Here is a 19,717-nt window from a genome sequence, read left to right on the forward strand (position 1 = left end):
TTCTTAATCCATTTACCGACTTAGAAATGAGGACACGATGGTTTTTCTCATTTCACTTTTAACCTCTTCGTTCCCTCAGTACATACATGTGGACCTTCACCATCTTTTTTTCTCCGTAAATAACCGTATTTGTTCCGCTTATAGACCAATGGTTCGTGAGTGTGCACCTAGTTCTGTGGTAAAACCGGGGCGCAGCACCTGGCAAGAGACGATCCATGTGCTAGTTTGCAACTGATCATACACGGGAAAGCTAAAAGGTATGTAAATAACTATTGCCGCTAAATATTAGACTGAGAATCTGTGTTTTTAACCAAACGCTCTCTAACTGTTCTGGATGTTGAGAATTAGTTTAGATTTATATAAATTTTGTTGAGTACTACAAAATAACCTATTCTGTGACGTGGACCTCAGGTCATAATGCATATTTGCTAATTTCAAATTGGTTGTCGATAGTGGAATACTGAAATAACCATTTTTTTCTACATTATACAGCAATGCGTGAAAATTATCGGTTTGGAGAGATGATGAATTAGACAAGATTATGCTGCTGAGTTTGATGAAACTGACCGGTAAACAATAAGAACGTTAAGATCTCGTGCCGGTAGCTAGGAGAAGAGGAATTCCTTATACAGTGAATTCGTCTGACAGTGAAAATGTGGGTAAGGCAGAAAAAAGCGAAGAAGAGCTATGACACAACCAATTTCAGAAGTTGCAATGTTGCCCAAATACCAAAATCTCTTGAGGCAAGGAATGCCTCAAAAAGCAAGAAACGTGGCTGCAGTTTCAAGATAAGACACGTGTACGTCAAATGTGAAATGTATACACCTATTGTGAAGAATAATTCCTTCGAAGCTTCTCATAAAAGGTGCCGTAAGGTCTTGTTTACTGGCACTAGCAAATTATTACTTGCCAGAAATTGTTGTAGATTTTTATTTCCTTGCATTTATGAATTTGTTCAAGAAATGGTTCAAATGGCTCTGAGCACTATGGTACTTAACATCTGTGGTCATCAGTCCCCTAGAACTTAGAACTACTTAAACCTAACCAACCTAATGACATCACACACATCGATGTCCGAGGCAGGATTCGAACCTGCGACCGTAGCGGTCACGCGGTCCCAGACTGAAGCGCCTAGAACTGCACCGCCACACCGGCCGGCTATGAATTTGTTTTAGAGCATGAAACAAAACCTGTATTGTATACAATATAATTAAAAAATATTAACATTAGGAATCCTGTTTTCTGTGTGCACTAGAAAATACAGTTTAAGGTTTCAAATAAAACATGTATATGGCTGAATGAAATGTTCTTACCGGAGCAAGGCGAAGGTTAATACAAAGCAAAGACTAGTATATTTTCACCATAACTAAGACCTGAGGTCCATACATGTGATCCTCCATTTAAGCCTTAATGAAGCATAAAAAATATTTCATTTGTGTTTCTATCATGCTTGATTATTAGTTTGCTGAGAAATATGGAAAGAAAATTTCCTCTGAATTTTATCTCGGGAGTAGAGAAGTTAAAGATGTCTCCATCGTGGCGGTTCTGTTTCATGGCCTTCGTATTCACCTGACCTAAATCCCCTAGACTTCTTCCTGCAGGGACACTTGATGGAGCATTTTTTTTTTATTGCTATCGTTTCGACCTGCTATGGACCACGAAGATTTTTATTTCTTCCCTTATTCCGTTTTCCTCTCTTGCCAGTAGATTTTCATTTTGGCTGACTCTGCTTCTTTTCTTTGTTTTGACCATTTGCAGGCAGGACGTGGAACTGGCGTAGTAAGCGAAATAAGGTTTTTAGTAATTTTGACTTTTTCTTCGAAAACTTCTCGATCCAGAATGTCATCAAATGAAATTTGAGCTTCCTGTAAATCCTTTTGAGTTGGCTTGGCCATTTTGAAAACGATTTTGTTTTTGAAATTAATAGATGTATGCGATGAGTAAGTCTTTGCGGGTTCATTCTTTTCAGATGACCAAAAAACATCATTCTCCGCTTCCTCATGCTGGTAACAAGGTAGAAGAAGTGGCAGCGCGCTTCCCTGCTGATGTTGAACTGTGCCTGGAAGCATGGTTCAGAGAAGCATGATTCAGAGAGTCGCTAAATGGCTTGAGATGCAAGGTGGTCGCTTCGAGTGTCAGTTTTGGAAGCTATGTATGATTTGTGAAAGAGGTGCCTCAGTGGCAGTGTATTTACAATACCGCAACTGGTCGCTCTTTCTGAATGTGGTATGTATGTTTAACAAGCGCACATTGATAAGGTTTGTAGTTATTTCTTTCATAGGACTCTCCACGAATATTTCTGTGTATGACCAATAATTATTATGTTCAACGGTAAAGAAGAACTGTAAGTGTAGTATATGTATCGTTTAAGAAACAGTGCATACCGTAGCACTATAATAAAGATCAGGCTGAGTTCCAGAGAAATGTGGGATAATGCGAGTCAGTAATCACCCTAACACTTGTCTTACAAGATTGACTGCGTTTACTCAGCAAGCACTGGAGAGATGCGTGTTGGGAATTGTGGTTCAGGGTGAGAGTTGGCAATACTCTCTTAGTCGCGCTTCGCAGCGCACGTATTAATTAGTGGAAGTTTGGAAGTCAGTATAGGAGCCCGCCTGCTGTGGTGCGCACGTGTGTTGGGCGAGGGGTCGTCGCCGAGCTGCCGTACTGCCGTGTCCGCCAGCAGCGACACAGGATTTGGTATTTAGTTGATATTTATTATAATTTGCAGCGCGCTTATTAATTTAAAGAAAAGGGTTTGTGTATGTGCGTAGCAGCAGACGGTAATTTTGATAATGAAAGTAGTTGAATTCTTAAGGGAAACCATTGTTAGGCGAATAGATTAATTATTGATTTTTGTCATTGATTTCTTTTGTAATTGCCAGGGAATTGTTTCACTATGTATTTAATTGAGAAGTATTTCAGTCTGTCTCAAGAGTTTGATTAATTTGTAATATTGCTTTAATGCCACTGTAGGCAGATTTACACACGAAGCGATTGTTCAAAGAGCTTCTAGCGTTTTGTTAATTGAATGAGGAAGAATCGCTTTCAGAATACAGTATTTGAAAAAAAGGAATTACTTTTTTTGGGTTATCATTTATCGAGTTTAGATTTGACCAAACATTTTCTCTTGAATTATGTGTAGTTACTGTAAGCAGCAGCAGCCGCAGCAACAGCAGGAGCCGCCATACAGAACATGCATTGCACTCACCATGAATAATAGGTTTTTTTATATTTCTGTTAAATAATGGACTGCAGCAGACCAAGCAGTGGCAGCAAAAAGAACAAGTAAGTTATTTTTGCGTACAGGACCAATTAAAAAAATAAAGTTTAGGCGATCTGTCTAATAGTAAAGTTAACAAGAGTACAAGCACGAGATTTTCAGTAGAAAACAGGAGATAAGAAGATAGAGCTCGCGACTTTCAAGGGAACAGACTGGAGTAGAAATAATAATCCTTCCAAAGGCAAAGCGACCCTCAAACCTGAGATTGTCTTGAAAACTCAGCGGAGCGTATTAGGACCGATACGTTCTTGATATACATTAATGATTTCCCCAGCACAATTATTCATTGAAAAAAAAATTCTTTTTGCTTATGACAGCAATATTCTATTCACTGAGAAAGCAAGGTAACTCCCTGCCGAGAAAGCAAGTAAAACCCTCGGGGATGTTTAGAACTGAACAATACGAGGAGAAGTGAGACTGAACACACAGAAAACCAATACCATCAATATAGAGGTGGCGACAGGAAGGGCACACGGCTGCTCCTTAAACGAACCACGCCAAATTCGTTAATAATCATGCCGAACTTGCGCAGATTCCGGACAAAAGCACAGAAAAAAAAGCAACGGAATACGTAATTTAAGCTAAACAAATTATTTTCTCGGAATCTTGAACAATTAGTCGACAAAGCTAATTACCTTGTTGGCTCTTAGGTCTCAATTTTGACACACGTATTGTTGCATGGTAACGAGATTTTGATAACTTCAGATGCTGATATCTCTTGAATCAACTTAGTGAAAGCAGTTATTACCCCACCAAGTTCGTAGCTGGGGACAGTATATCTGTAATAATAATAAGACTATTAAATCCTTACGAAATGTGAAAGTGTGTAGATTTTTGTATTCTTATGGTACAATCACGATTATATACTTGCGATGACGAGATAGTGAAAGGTGAGTGTTGCATGTGAAATGGTTGGATTGAACACACATCGTTTCAAGCTGAAGGCTGTAATGCTTGTAAAGGTCTATGAGAGACTTTTATTCAGCAGTGGATATCCAATTTCTGATGAAGATCGTCGTCATGATTTTGGCGACGACGATGACGTTGACGTTGACAGTGATGACTGGAGGTGGTGATGACAGGAGGTGATGTTAACGATGATGATAAGAATGATATTGATAATAATAGTATCAATGATGATGATGATGATGATGGAGATGACGATGACAGTAATGATATTTTACTGCCAACTATGGCAGTGTTGAAGATGAAGGAATACAAAGGAAAGACAGTTCAACGAAGAGAGTAGTTCATTTTCCGCTAGTCGAACGGCGAGAAGAATTCAATGGCGCTCACGTCCAGGCATCAGCCAGTGAATTATCTGAGGATGACGTTAGAATGACTGACATTACGTAGCCGCGAAGGCGTAAATATTTATGTTTAGTCGGGAGGGGAGAGTCCGCCGAAACCAGCAATTTGGACGCACGCGCGGCTATCACACAGGGTCAGGAACCAGACAGTGCTCACTCATCCGCGACACCCAGCCAGTGCAGTGTGTTGCAGGTTGCCGCACGGTAGCCAGTAGGCGCTACAACTAGTTCACGCTTTCTCTCGACTCTTAAACGCACGTCTCTTCGATTGACCATACTCACTAACTACCGTGGCGTAGTCGCTGTAGTTATGTTAATACCACAAGCACACTCAATGAAAGTCGATGGAAAAGTACACGAGACAATTATATTTATTCGATACGGCATCGTTTCAATGGTTAACGGGAGTGAATACATGCATGCATTTGCGAGGATATTTCTTACACGTCAGGTTATCCCCAATGAACTCGTTTCGTACTTCACTTCCTGCGATTTGTTGCTAGTCTTTTCTCCTGTACACTCATACTATGTTCAACATCCTTGATAAAGTGCTTAACTACTCCTGGATGACGTAAAAGATATCTACTGAGGAAACTTTTCTTTTAATACGAATTAACGTGGCTTTCTTTTATCCTTCTCTCTTTTAGGTACTTGCAAATTTCGTTGCTCATTTGTCTATTTCATTTTTAATGCCATGCCTTAACAGCGTATTTCAGCGTTATTATCAAAAGGAACAGGAGGTCGTTAAAATTCGGCGTCATAAATGTGAGGAGCTTCTAGACTTGTCAACATAATCTTTTCTGTGACAGCCACCCTACACACGCTAGATCAAGGTAAGAGATCACAAGAATTTTTGTCACTCCAGTGATTGCTTCCTTAAAGGGAAAGAAACTGCACAGGATGACAAACCAGATGCTGCAGACACTAATTTAAGACAAATCTACATCTATAGTCAGCAACCTACATTACGCCGTGTGGCGGACAGTACTTTGTGTATATCAGAAACTGGGACTGGGCTTGTCAAAGATGCTGAGATGCTGTAAGAACTGTGTCCTTTTGAAAGGAACTACCCCGACTTTCACCTTTATTTATTCTGGTGTAGAGATTGACGATTAGCTCTTAATCAAAAAATAAATATATAAAAATAAAAATAAAATTATAAATCTTTCACGAAATGCAAAAATTGCAGTCGTTTTTGCTGACAAGATACATATTTAGTAACCGGAGAAAAGGAAATGGAAGATTGGGTTTAATGTCCCGTCGACATCGAGGTCATTAGAGGCGGAGCACAACCTCAGATTATGTCAAGGAGGGGGAAGAAAATTAGCCGTGCCCTTTCGAAGGAACTACGCTCGCATTTGCCTGGAGCGATTTAGGGAAATCACGGGCAACCTAAATCTGGATTGCCGGACACGGGTTTGAACCGTCGTCTTCCCGAATGCGAGTCTAGTATCCTAACCAGTGTGCCACCTCGCTCGGTATTTTTAACCGGAATCGGTCAATTCACATCTACAGAGCGCTCTAAAATTCGCGTTACAAACTTCTACGAGTTGTAGAAGGGAGTGAGTGGATAGTATGTTGAACTGGAATCCATGTCCGGAGACGTACCGTTTCGTGTTACAGCCGTTAGGAAACATGTTGGTAATGCGGCCACTTTTACAAGTAATTGATTAGGAGTGACCCTGTACATCACTCACTAACGGTCAAAGAAATCGCTCATATTAACGGGCTCTCTTCAACATGATGCACTACGCCTTTTCCAACTCGGGTGTGCGGCTTCTCCTTGGAGCACAAAACTCACGCCTGCTGACGATGAAGGTACCTTTTCTTGAAGCCGTTGCGTAATTGTGACGAGAAGGGTATGGGATGGGGTCGAACGTTATGGAGAACGATCTTGATAAAGGCGACAAGCGGCTTTTCCATTACCGTGAGCTTCGCCATTCAGAAGGATCATTTTGGTGCAATCTGCTTACGTATGTTCAACCATGCTGCTTGAACACACACAGACACGTGAACGAGGTTCGAACCAGATCAGAGAGGTAGGATAGACGTTATTTGACATCGGCCGATCCGATAAAACTCCCCCTCCCCCCCCCCCCCCCATCTTCCCCGGCCCTGTTGCACACCTACCTAGCAAACATGTTTTCAAACGGCTGCAGCACGGACATGGGTTCCTATTCAAAATATCATGGACTCATTCCCTTCTACATGTCCTAGAAGTTTCTATCGGGAAATACCCTGTAGGTACCAAGTGGCAATAGAAAAGACCTGACAAAATATTAGTCGATTCGGCAAGGAAGAGATTATGCAAATTTCTTCAAGCATGTTAAATCCACGTGAAGCCGCTCACTGAAGACTAGTTCCCGAAGAGCTACCAAACTGAGGGAATGTTGATTGCTACATTTCACCAGCTCTTCTAAATAGTGGCCAATATTTTCTGTGCTTTTGAGATCGCGAGATTATCTGGTCAGTCATAGGCATGCGAGATGGGGGATTGGTGGGGGGGGGGGGGGGGGGGCGTACATTTCTCCGTATGCGCATGGCACCAGTTGAGGTCCCTTAGAGTGCCTGCCTGATCATTAAGTCAGGAACGTATGCGTGCATAAAACCACGTGAAAACGGTTATTGTTACATTGGAAGACGAGTGTGTCCGCAGCAAACTCGTCTACAGGATGTAAAGGAAAGGGCAGTCCTCACCCGCCCAGAATGTTGAAATAACTGATCTGGATCACCTTCAAGGTAATCTGGATGAGTGGCCTCAAGTCGTACGATATACACCACTAAAACATCACAGGACTTCATAGGACATCCCCGACTTTAACTATACGTTCTGCACACAGCGAATTAAACGCCACATTGCTCCGTCGGTGCATTCGACGCCTTGAATGATTTGACGGAGCGAAACTGCGACTCGTCGGATACCCCGGAGACAGGCCGGACAGTTCTTGCTGGTGCATCAGCAACTCGAGCAAATTAATTCGTGCTTTAATCTTCGGCACGTCAATTTGTGATCAGTGACTAGAGTAAAATAAAGAAATTCTGTACTTCCTCGATGAGCGTCTTTAATTGCTACTACGTTGCAGCTATTAAAAATATATAAATGGCCTAGTCGATAGCGTCGGAAAATCCATACAATTGGCGGATGATGATGATGTGTACAGAGAAGTCTTAACGGCAGAAAATCGCAGTGAAATGCAGGAAGACCTGCAGAGGATCGATGCTTGGTGGAGGGGTTGGCTGTTAACGCCAATATAAACAAAATTTACATATTGCGAACAAACAGCTGGAAAAATGTCTGTGTGGTGTCACCGCCAGACACCACACTTGCTAGGTGGTAGCCTTTAAATCGGCCGCGGTCCGGTAGTATACGTCGGACCCGCGTGTCGCCACTATCAGTGATTGCAGACCGAGCGCCGCCACACGGCAGGTCTAGAGAGACTTCCTAGCACTCACCCCAGTTGTACAGCCGACTTTGCTAGCGATGGTTCACTGACTTCTACGCTCTCATTTGCCGAGACGATAGTTAGCATAGCCTTCAGCTACGTTATTTGCTACGACCTAGCAAGGCGCCAGTATCCGTACTATTGATATTGTGAATCATGTACCATAAAGAGCGACGTTCTTCATTAATGGATTAAAGTTAAATATTCCACCAGCTACGTCCGTTTTTCTCAATTCTAATTCCCTTGTCATATTCCAGACCTCACGCCAGCCTGCGTGAGCTAAAACGCGTGCATTTCGGCCTCTTTTAACCATACGGTTGGCTCTCCTGTGAACCACAACAGTCTGTGTCTGATTTTACGATTGTCAAACAATCACTGGAACCAGTCATATCCATTAAATATATGCGAGTATGTGTAGCTAGCGATTTAAAGCTGAATGACCACATACGAGGGTTGGAACTTTAATAGTGGGAACTATTTATTTATTTACAGCTTGTACAAAACAGATACGTGTTTCAAAGTTTTACTGAACTTCAAAGTAGTCACCAGCGTTGTGTATAACCCGTTGCCAGCGATGTGGAAGTCGTAGGATACTCTTAGCAGTGCCAGTTGTTTTCACAGTTCGAACGGCGAGGTCTATTGCCCGACGAATTTGTAGCAGTTCTGAAACGAACGCCATGAAGTGTTTCCTTCAGTTTAGAAATCGAGTTGAACTCACAAGGGCTGAAGTCAGGAGAGTGCAGTAGGTGGTATAGCACTTAGCAGCCCCATCAGTCAAACAAATCATTTTTGGAACACAATCTACGACCAGCTCAGAGACAGAAGTGATGACACTTTCTGCAGGACCTGACCATCATTTTGCAGGACAATACTCAAGCACGTACAGTGCAAGCTGTTACTGATTTGTTTGACTGATGGGGCTGCCAAGTGCTATACCACCTACTGCACTCCCGTTTCTTAAGCCCTCATGAGTTCAACTCTATTTCTAAACTGAAGGAAACATTTCACGGTATTCGCTTCAGAGCTACTATAAATTCGTCGGGCAATAGACCATGCCGCTCGAACAGTCAACACAAATGGCACTGCTAAGAGTATCCTACGACTTCCACATCGTTGACAACGGGTTATACGCAGTGCTGGTGACTACTTTGAAGGTCAGTAAAACTTTGAAACACGTATCTATTTTGTACGAGCGGTAAATAAATAGCTGCCACTATTAAAGTTGCAACCCTCGTAAAACTAATCTTAAGAAAGATGCGAGACAGATTCGTTGGAACAATCATTAAGGAAGTAGGTAGTTTATAAAATCCTCGCACGACCAGTATTTTAATATTGCTCCTCGGTCTGAGATCCTTACCAAACACGATTGATAGAAAAAATAGGGCAGATCCAAAGAAGAGCAGCGCGCTTCACCATAGGTTCGGTTAGTAAGCACGAAAGTGGCACGGAGATACTCAACTCTTATGGCAGACGCTGCAAGTGAGGTGTTGTGCATCACTTAAAAATTTCGAGAGAGCACGTTCCTAAAAGAGCCAACCAATAAATCTCTTCTTCCTATGTTTTATCTCGGTAAGAGGTCATGAAAGTACAATTAGAGAGGCTCGAACTCGAAAGTCGTTCTTGCAGGGTATTAGTTATGACTGGAATAAGAAATGGTGAAAGTGAGCGTGTACACAAAGTACCCTCCGCCGCTCACCATAGGCTGGCTTGCGGAGCACAGATGCAGATGTGTGTGTGGACGTGCACTTAGGACTGCAGACGCCTGCTGGACGTCCCAGCTATGGAAAATTTGGGAAGAATTCGTTCTGCAGTGACAGCAGTGCGTCTTCCCAGTTTCAGCCCGACGCGTGCTGCGCTATCAAGTAAAGCACGCGGCAGCCACTTCCCGCCTCAGCAGTGAAACGTACGAGACGTCTCAGTTTATCTGAGGCAGCGACCCTGCACATGGCGGGTCAAGGTAAGCGGCCCCACGTCACTCCACTGCTTCCTTAAAGGAAGACCAACCAGATGCGGCAGGAACGCGAAAGCCCGAAGATGGGCTAAAATTTACAGACGCGCGAAATTTGGCACGTACTTCGATGCGAGATGCCTTTAATAGGTTCCACAACGAAACATTGTCTCGAAATTTGGTAGAAAATCCGAAGAAATTCTGGTCGTATGTAAAGTACACAAGCGGCAAGACGCACTCAATACCTTCGCTGCGCAGTGCCGATGGTACTGTTATCGACGACTGTGCCGCTAAAGCGGAGTTATTGAACGCAGTTTTCCGAAATTCCTTCACCAGGGAAGACGAATGGAATATTCCAGAATTTGAAACACGAACATCTGCTAGCATGAGTTTCTTAGAAGTAGATACCTTAGGGGTTGCGAAGCAATTCAAATAGCTTGATACGGGCAAGTCTTCAGGTCAAGATTGCATACCGATTAGGTTCCTTTCAGATTACGCTGATACTTTAACTCCCTACTTAGCACTCATATACAACCGCTCGCTCACCGATAGATCTGTACCTACAGATTGGAAAATTGCGCAGGTCGCACCAGTGTTCAAGAAGGGTAGTAGGAGTAATCCATTTAACTACAAACCTATATCATTGACGTCGGTTTGCAGTAGGGTTTTGGAGCATATACTGTATTCAAACATTATGAATCACCTCGAAGGGAACGATCTATTGACACGTAATCAGCATGGCTTCAGAAAACATCGCTCTTGTGCAACGCAGCTAGCTCTTTATTCGCACGAAGTAATGGCCGCTATCGACAGGGTATCTCAAGTTGTTTCCGTATTTCTAGATTTCCTGAAAGCTTTTGACACCGTTCCTCACAAGCGACTTCTAATCAAGCTGCGGAGCTATGGGTGATCGTCTCAGTTGTGCGACTGGATTCGCGATTTCCTGTCAGGAAGGCCGTAGTTCGTAGTAATAGACGGCAAATCATCGAGTAAAACTGAAGTGATATCAGGTGTTCCCCAGGGAAGCGTCCTGGGACCTCTACTGTTCCTGATCTATATAAATGACCTGAGTGACAATCTGAGTAGTTCTCTTAGGTTGTTCGCAGATGATGCTGTAATTTACCGTCTAGTAAGGTCATCCGAAGACCAGTATCAGTTGCAAAGCGATTTAGAAAAGATTGCTGTATGGTGCGTCAGGTGGCAGTTGACGCTAAATAACGAAAAGTGTGAGATGATCAACATGAGTTCCAAAAGAAATCCGTTGGAATTCGATTACTCGATAAATAGTACAATTCTCAAGGCTGTCAATTCAACTAAGTACCTGGGTGTTAAAATGACGAACAACTTCAGTTGGAAAGACCACATAGATAATGTTGTGGGGCAGGCGAGCCAAAGGTTGCGTTTCATTGGCAGGACACTTAGAAGATGCAACAAGTCCACTAAAGAGACAGCTTACACTACACTCGTTCATCCTCTGTTAGAATATTGCTGCGCGGTGTGGGATCCTTACCAGGTGGGATTGACGGAGGACATCGAAAGGGTGCAAAGAAGGGCAGCTCGTTTTGTATTATCGCGTTATAGGGGAGAGAGTGTGGCAGATATGATACTCGAGTTGGGATGGAAGTCATTACAGCATAGACGTTTTTCGTCGCGGCGAGACCTTTTTACAAAATTTCAGTCACCAACTTTCTCTTCCGAATGCGAAAATATTTTGTTGAGCCCAACCTACATAGGTAGGAATGATCTACAAAATAAAATAAGAGAAATCAGAGCTCGAACAGAAAGGTTTAGGTGTTCGTTTTTCCCGCTCGCTGTTCGGGAGTGGAATAGTAGAGAGATAGTATGATTGTGGTTCGATGAACCCTCTGCCAAGCACTTAAATGTGAATTGCAGAGTAGTCATGTAGATGTAGATTTCATCATGTAGATGAAATAATGCGCTCTCTACATCTATACTTCGTAAAGCAACTTAAACTGCTTGGTAGAGGATACCCCAGTACCTCTATAATTAGTCCCCCTTCCCCATAAACTATCTGATCAAAAGTATTCGGACAACCCTTTGTAAAACAGAACTGACTACTAGACATCACGAGAGGTGGACCAGGCAGTATAAACGGAGGCACGGAGTCAGCAGAGAAGCAGAAACAGCAGAGACTGTCAGCAGTGCCTAGTGAGTTCGGACGTGGACTAGTAACTAGATATAGCCTGAGTAACAAACCCGTCGCGGTCATTTCACCCCTTCTAAAGTTCCCCAAGTCAACTGTTGATGATGTGACTGAAGTGGAAACGCGAGGAAACGTTCGAGCTAAACCAAGTCCTGGCGTATCTCATGTAGAGAAAGGCAGGCATTGTTGAGCAATGCGGAGGATGGCTGTACAGAATGATATGAAATTTCGGGAAGAAATTACTCTTGAGCTCCTAATTGCTACCAGCAGCCTAACTAGCACAATGACTCTGCGGCAGGCGACTAAAGAGAATGGGTTATAATAGTGTAAGCCACACATTTCTGCTTAGGCGTCGATTGAGGTGGCTTGCAAAAAAAATGGTTCAAATGACTCTGAGCACTATGGGACTCAACTGCTGTGGTCATTAGTCCCCTAGAACTTAGAACTACTTAAACCTAACTAACCTAAGGACATCACACACATCCATGCCCGAGGCAGGATTCGAACCTGCGACCGTAGCAGTCGCACGGTTCCGGACTGCGCGCCTAGAACCGCGAGACCACCGCGGCCGGCAGAGGTGGCTTGCAGACTGACGCCAATGGACAGTGGATGACTAGAAGCGAGTAATTTCACAAATCGCTCTATACCCTGTGGCAATACAAACGAAGCGTTTGGGTTTGAGGATTGGTTCAAATGGTTCAAATGGCTCTGAGCACTATGGGACTTAACATCTTAGGTCATCAGTCCTCTCGAACTTAGAACCACTTAAACCTAACTAACCTAAGGACATCACACACATCCATGCCCGAGGCAGGATTCGAACCTGCGACCGTAGCGGTCCCACGGTTCCGGACTGCAGCGCCTAGAACCGCAAGACCATCGCGGCCGGCGGTTTGAGGAATGCCTCTAGATGGTTACTTCTCATCACCTGTAGTGCCAACATCGAAGGGCGAAGGAGGTAGTTTTATAGTGTGAGGTATTTTTAGTTGTTAGGACGTGGTCCTCTTATTGCACTTACGAAAACGCTAATGCGGTAGGATAAGAAAACATTTTACAGCATTGTGTTTGATTGTGTACAATAAAGCAACAGCTCGGAGATGATGACTGATTGTATCAGCATGACAATGCGCCCTGTCATATAGCAGCATCTCTGGGGCAATGGTCTGTGGACAATAACGTTCATGAAATGGGCTGGCCTGCCTAGAGTCCGACGTGAACATAATGGAATATCTGCGGGATGAGTCAGAATATCGGTTTCGCACCACACACAAGAGTCCTCCTTTGGTTCTGGCTCTTGAGGAATAATGGGCTGTCATTCCTTCCATATTTTCAAACATGTCATTCAAAATGACCCCAGCGTAAGCCGTCATAAATGTAGAGGAAATAGCGGATAGATGGAAAGAGTACCTTTGAAGGCCTCTGATTTGGAAGATTTGTCTGATGTGATACAAGAAGAAACAGGAGTCGATTTAGAAGAGATACAGGATCCAGTATTAGGATCAGAATTTAAAACAACGTAGGATGACTGAAAGATCAAATAAGGCAGAAGGGATACATAACATTCGATTTGGGGGAAGTGGCGACAAAACGACCATTCACTTTGGTGTGTAGAATGTATGAGTCTGGCGACATACCACGTGACTTTCGGAAAAATATCATCCACACAGTTCCGCAGACTGCAAGAGCTGGCAAGTGCGAGAATTATCGCACAGTCAACTTAACAGCTCATGCATCCAAGTTGCTGAGAAGAATAGTATACAGAAGAATGGAAAATAAAACTGAGGATGTGTTAGATTACAATGAGTTTGGCTTTAGGACAGGTGAAGGCACCAGACAGGTAATTCTGACGCTGCGGTTAATATTGGAAGCAAGACTAAAGAAAAATCAAAACACGTTCAAAGGATCTGTCGACCTGGGAAAAGCGTTCGGTAATGTAAAATGGTGCAAGACGTTCGAAACTCTGAGAAAATAGGGGTAAGCTATACGGAGAGAGGGGTAATATACAATACGTACAAGAGCCAAAAGGAAATAAGAATAGTGGACGACGAAAACGAAATGCTCGGATTAGGGGGGTGTAAGACAGGGACGTAGTCTTTCGCCCCTACTGCTCAGTCTGTACATCGAAGAAGAAGTGATGAAAATAAAAGAACGGTTCGGAATGGAATGAAAATTCAAGGGGAAAGGATATCATGGAGAAGGTTCGCTGATGACATTGCTATCCTGGGAGAAAGTGAAAAATAATTATATGATCTGCTGAATGGAATGAACAGTTAACAGAATATGGATTGAGAGTAAATTGAAAAAAAAAAAAGAGACGAAAGTAATGAGAAGCAGCAGAAAGGAGAACAGCGAGAAACTTAGCATCAGGATTGACGCTCACCTAGGCAGTAAAATAACCAATGACGGACGGAGCAAAGAGGACGTCAAAAGCAGACTAGTACTGGAAAGGAGGGCATTTCTTACCAACAGAAGTCTACTAGTATCGAACACAGGCCTTAATTTGAGGAAGAAATCTCTGAGGATGTACGCTTGGAGTACAGCACTGTATGGTAGTGAAACGTGCACTGTGGGGAAACCGGAACAGAAGACAATCGAAGCATTTGAGATATGGTGCTACAGACGAATGTTGAAAATTAAATGTTTTTTATTCCAGTCTTTGATCACAATCTCAATTCTTTAGACGATGACCGGTTTCAGTCCGTAATGACCATCCTCATATCTTTTTTACACCGTGTCGTAAAGTGCTAAGGCCATATTGGCATCGTCAAAACATATAAATATTAGGTGGACTGACAAGGTAAGGAATGAGGAGGTTGTGCGCAGAATCGGAGAGGAAAGGAATATGTGGAAAAAACAAGGAGAATGGGCAGGACGATAGGACATATGTTAAGACATGAGGGAATGACTTCCATGGTACTAGAGGGGCCAGTAGAGGCACAAACTGTAGAGGAAGACAGAGATTGGAAAACATGCAGCAAATAATTGAGGACGTAGGTTGCAAGTGCTACTCTGAGATGAAGAATTTCGCACAGGAGAGACCGCATCAAACCAGTCGGAAGACAGGATTGACACAACCCTAATAGGTGTTCAGATACTTTTACGCAGGTAGTGTATGCGTCTTGACTCTTGTGGCTACGTTCTCTCTCGGAATATCAATTTTTTGGGATGAAGAGATCACGATGGTGATTAAAATGAATTTTTTTCATTCTTTTCCGCCATAGTTATTTAAGAACTTCACGAATTATATATCTGACACTTGACTGTACAAACCTCTCTAATATATATTACTATCGTGATTTTGGCTTTAAGTCGTTATGAAGTTCAACGAAAGTTTAATTATATCCAAACTGTTGTACTTGACAATGGCTTAAGGCTGAAGTCATGATTAACAATATAAAATGAAGTTTGTACAGTCAAATGACGAAAACATCATTAACACATAAAATGAAATCCTTAAAAGTGGAATAAAATTCTGTAAGTTCTCCTTTTTTTAATTATTTAAGAAGTGACGTCTCACCACTTGATTTTACTTTCTACCTTTGCGGCTGATTGGAAACCATAGCTGTTCCCAGAATGAGATTTTCACTCTGCAACGGAGTGTGCGCTGATATGAAACTTCCTGGCAGATTAAAACTGTGTGCCCGGCCGAGACTCGAACTCGGGACCTTTGCCTTTCGCGGGCAAGTGCTCTACCAACTGAGCTACCGAAGCACGACTCACGCCCGGTACTCACAGCTTTACTTCTGCCAGTACCTCGTCTCCTACCTTCCAAACTTCTGAGGAGAGCTTCTGTAAAGTTTAGAAGGTAGGAGACGAGGTACTGGCAGAAGTAAAGCTGTGAGTACCGGGCGTGAGTCGTGCTTCGGTAGCTCAGTTGGTAGAGCACTTGCCCGCGAAAGGCAAAGGTCCCGAGTTCGAGTCTACTACATCTACATGACTACTCTGCAATTCACATTTAAGTGCTTGGCAGAGGGTTCATCGAACCACAATCATACTATCTCTCTACTATTCCACTCCCGAACAGCGAGCGGGAAAAACGAACACCTAAACCTTTCTGTTCGAGCTCTGATTTCTCTTATTTTATTTTGATGATCATTCCTACCTATGTAGGTTGGGCTCAACAAAATATTTTCGCATTCGGAAGAGAAAGTTGGTGACTGAAATTTCGTAAAAAGCTCTCGCCGCGACGAAAAACGTCTATGCTGTAATGACTTCCATCCCAACTCGTGTATCATATCTGCCACACTCTCTCCTCTATAACGCGATAATACAAAACGAGCTGCCCTTCTTTGCACCCTCTCGATGTCCTCCGTCAATCCCACCTGGTAAGGATCCCACACCGCGCAGCAATATTCTAACAGAGGACGAACGAGTGTAGTGTAAGCTGTCTCTTTAGTGGACTTGTTGCATCTTCTAAGTGTCCTGCCAATGAAACGCAACCTTTGGCTCGCCTTCCCGACAATATTATCTATGTGGTCCTTCCAACTGAAGTTGTTCGTAATTTTAACACCCAGATACTTAGTTGATTTGACAGCCTTGAGAATTGTATTATTTACCGAGTAATCGAATTCCAACGGATTTCTTTTGGAACTCATGTGGATCATCTCACACTTTTCGTTATTTAGCGTCAACTGCCACCTGACACACCATACAGCAATCTTTTCTAAATCGCTTTGCAGCTGATACTGGTCTTCGGATGACCTTACTAGACGGTAAATTACAGCATCATCTGCGAACAACCTAAGAGAACTGCTCAGATTGTCACCCAGGTCATTTATATAGATCAGGAACAGTAGAGGTCCCAGGACGCTTCCCTGGGGAACACCTGATATCACTTCAGTTTTACTCGATGATTTGCCGTCTATTACTACGAACTGCGACCTTCCTGACAGGAAATCACGAATCCAGTCGCACAACTGAGACGATACCCCATCTCGGTCGGGCACACAGTTTTAATCTGCCAGGAAGTTTCATAGCTGTTCCGTTGTAAAATTTGCGAAGTCTTTAATACACAGACATACACTGATAAGCAGGAACGTAATAACCACTCCCAAACGCGACGTTTGATGCCATCTAGTTGCGTTGCGGGCACGTGATGGCGTAACGAAAAGTATATAAGCGGGTCAGACAGGGACAGGGGATTACCCTGGCGAAGGTATGGGCTGCAAAAGGGGAAATCTGTTGAGATAAGCGACTTTGACAGATTATTATTACGCAGAGTCTGTGAACGAGTATCTCGAAAACGGCGAACCTGGTCGAATGTTCACTTGCTACAGTCGTGAGCTTCTACGGAAAGAACGTCAGCGAAACTACCACTAGGTGCTAAATGGTTGGACGCCCACCACTCTTCACACAACATGGGGTTCGGAGGCTTGTCTGCTCTGTAACACAGGATAAATGGTGATCTGTGGCATCTCTACGGGAAGAGTGCAATGCTGGTGCCCGCACAAGTGTTTCGGAGCACACCGTTCATCGTACATTGTTGAACATGGAGCTCCGCAACAGACCACCTCTACGTTTCACATGTTGACCCAACGACATCGTCAATTACGATTGCAGTTGGCACGGGACCATCGGGATTCGACCGGGAACGTGTCGGCTCTTCAGGTGAATCATATTTTTTCTAAACTAGGTCTATGGTCGACTCCACAAAACCCGTCATCGTAGTGAGTGACGGCTCGAACGCGCAGCGCGCTACGCACGCAAGCTGGTGGGAGCAGTATAATTATATAGGTGACAGTCTCCTACTCTTGCGTGGGACCTGCGCTGACACCTGCAAACCACCTGCACCCCTTCATGATAGATGTCTTTCCCGACGGCGACGTCAACTTTCAGCAGTATAACTGTCCGTGTCTCTGAGCCAGAACCGTGCTACAGTGGTTTCAAAAAATGGTTCAAATGGCTCTGGGCACTATGGGACTTAACATGTTACGTCATGAGCCCCCTAGACTTAGAACTACTTAAACCTAACTAACGTAAGGACATCACACACATCCATGCCCGCGGCAGGATTCGAACTTGCGACCGTAGCAGCGGCGTGGTTCCGGACTGAAGCACCTAGAACCGCTCGGACACAACGGCCGGCTACAGTGGTTTGGAAGCATTATAGTGAACTCACGTTGATGTCTAGGCTACAAAATTGGCCTGATGTAAATCCTATGGAACACATCTGCGCCACTATTGGGCGTGATCACCTCGTACGCAAATCAGCGGCCAATTATTTTCATATATTACATGACATATGTGTAGACATCTAATGTCACATACCGGGTGTTCAAAAAGCCAGTATAAATTTGAAAACTGGATAAATCACGGAATAAAAGATAGAGGGGTAAAAATTGACACACGTGCTTGGAATGACATGGGGTTTATGTAGGTTGGTACTCCACCCCATATTGCTAGACGCGGGAAAGATCTCTTGCGCGCGTCGTTTGGTGATGATCGTGTGCTCAGCCGCTACTTTCGTCATGCTTGGCCTCCCAGGTCCCCAGACCTCAGTCCGTATGATTATTGGCTTTAGGGTTACCTGAAGTCGCAAGTGTATCGTGATTGACCGACATCTCTAGGGATGCTGAAAGACTACATCCGACGCCAATGCCTCACTATAACTCCGGACATGCTTTACAGTGCTGTTCACAACATTATTCCTCGACTAAAGCTATTGTTGAGGAATGATGGTGAACATATTGAGCATTTACTGTAAAGAAAATCATCTTTGCTTTGTCTTACCTTTTTATGCTAATTATTGCTATTCTGATCAGATGAAGCGTCATCTGTCGGACATTTTTTAAACTGTTGTATTTTTTTGGTTCCAATAAAACCCCATGTCATTCCAGACATGTGTGTCACTTTGTACCTCTCTATCTAAATTATTCCGTGATTTATTCAGTTTTCAAATTTATACAGACTTTTTGATCACCCAGCACTTCCACAAATCTACCAACATACTGTCAGATCCCTGGTACGTAGAATCAGTGATGTATTTCGTTCCAGAGACGGACAAGCTATTAAGCAGGTGGTCATAATCTTTTGGCTCATCACTGTATACTTACACAAGCCGCTGAATAAAGTGGTGCTGTAGTACTGACCTTTGGTGAGGTTGACCTCTGACGCGGAGTCTCCCGAGTCCGGCACGTAGCGGCCCACAACCACGTGGACGCCGCGGGAGTCTACGAACTCGCTCTGCCGCTGGCCAGATCTGCAAAAAAAAGCAGGAGACTCACTATAGCTGTCTGCAGTCCCTCAGCGCTCAGCTCTCGCCTGAACTGTTGTTAAGACAAAGCTGCTATCGATTCGACAATTGATTGGGGAACAGGAGTGCTTTATACCGTGGCGAAAACGTCATGCGACAGTCATATTGACAAGTATAGATGGAGGTAGTAGCGCGCACACAAAGTATAAAACGGCACTGCATTGGCGGAGCTGTCATTTAGAATCAGGTGATTCATGGTAATGTGTGTCCCATGTGATTGTGGCCGCACGACGGGAATTAAAGGACTCTGAACGCGAAATGTTAGAGCTATACGCATGGAACATTCAGTTTCGGAAATCGTTAGGGAATTCAATATT

General features: G+C 43.6%; 1 protein-coding gene and 1 non-coding gene across 3 annotated transcripts in view; both read right to left on the bottom strand.

Annotated features, from left to right (window-relative positions):
* Positions 1–19,717, bottom strand: part of LOC126335288 (polypeptide N-acetylgalactosaminyltransferase 3-like) — a 337,479-nt gene that overhangs the window by 204,799 nt on the left and 112,963 nt on the right. For both annotated transcript variants that reach the window (XM_049998376.1, XM_049998377.1), the window contains exon 3: positions 19,237–19,346. In XM_049998376.1, coding sequence (XP_049854333.1) covers positions 19,237–19,346 — 110 coding nt within the window. The remainder of the gene's footprint in view (positions 1–19,236; positions 19,347–19,717) is intronic.
* On the bottom strand, positions 15,786–15,860 carry Trnas-cga (transfer RNA serine (anticodon CGA)). The gene has a single exon. It is a non-coding gene; the product is annotated as a tRNA-Ser (tRNA).

Source organism: Schistocerca gregaria, chromosome 2 (assembly GCF_023897955.1).
Source record: "Schistocerca gregaria isolate iqSchGreg1 chromosome 2, iqSchGreg1.2, whole genome shotgun sequence".
Lineage (NCBI taxonomy): Eukaryota > Metazoa > Arthropoda > Insecta > Orthoptera > Acrididae > Schistocerca > Schistocerca gregaria.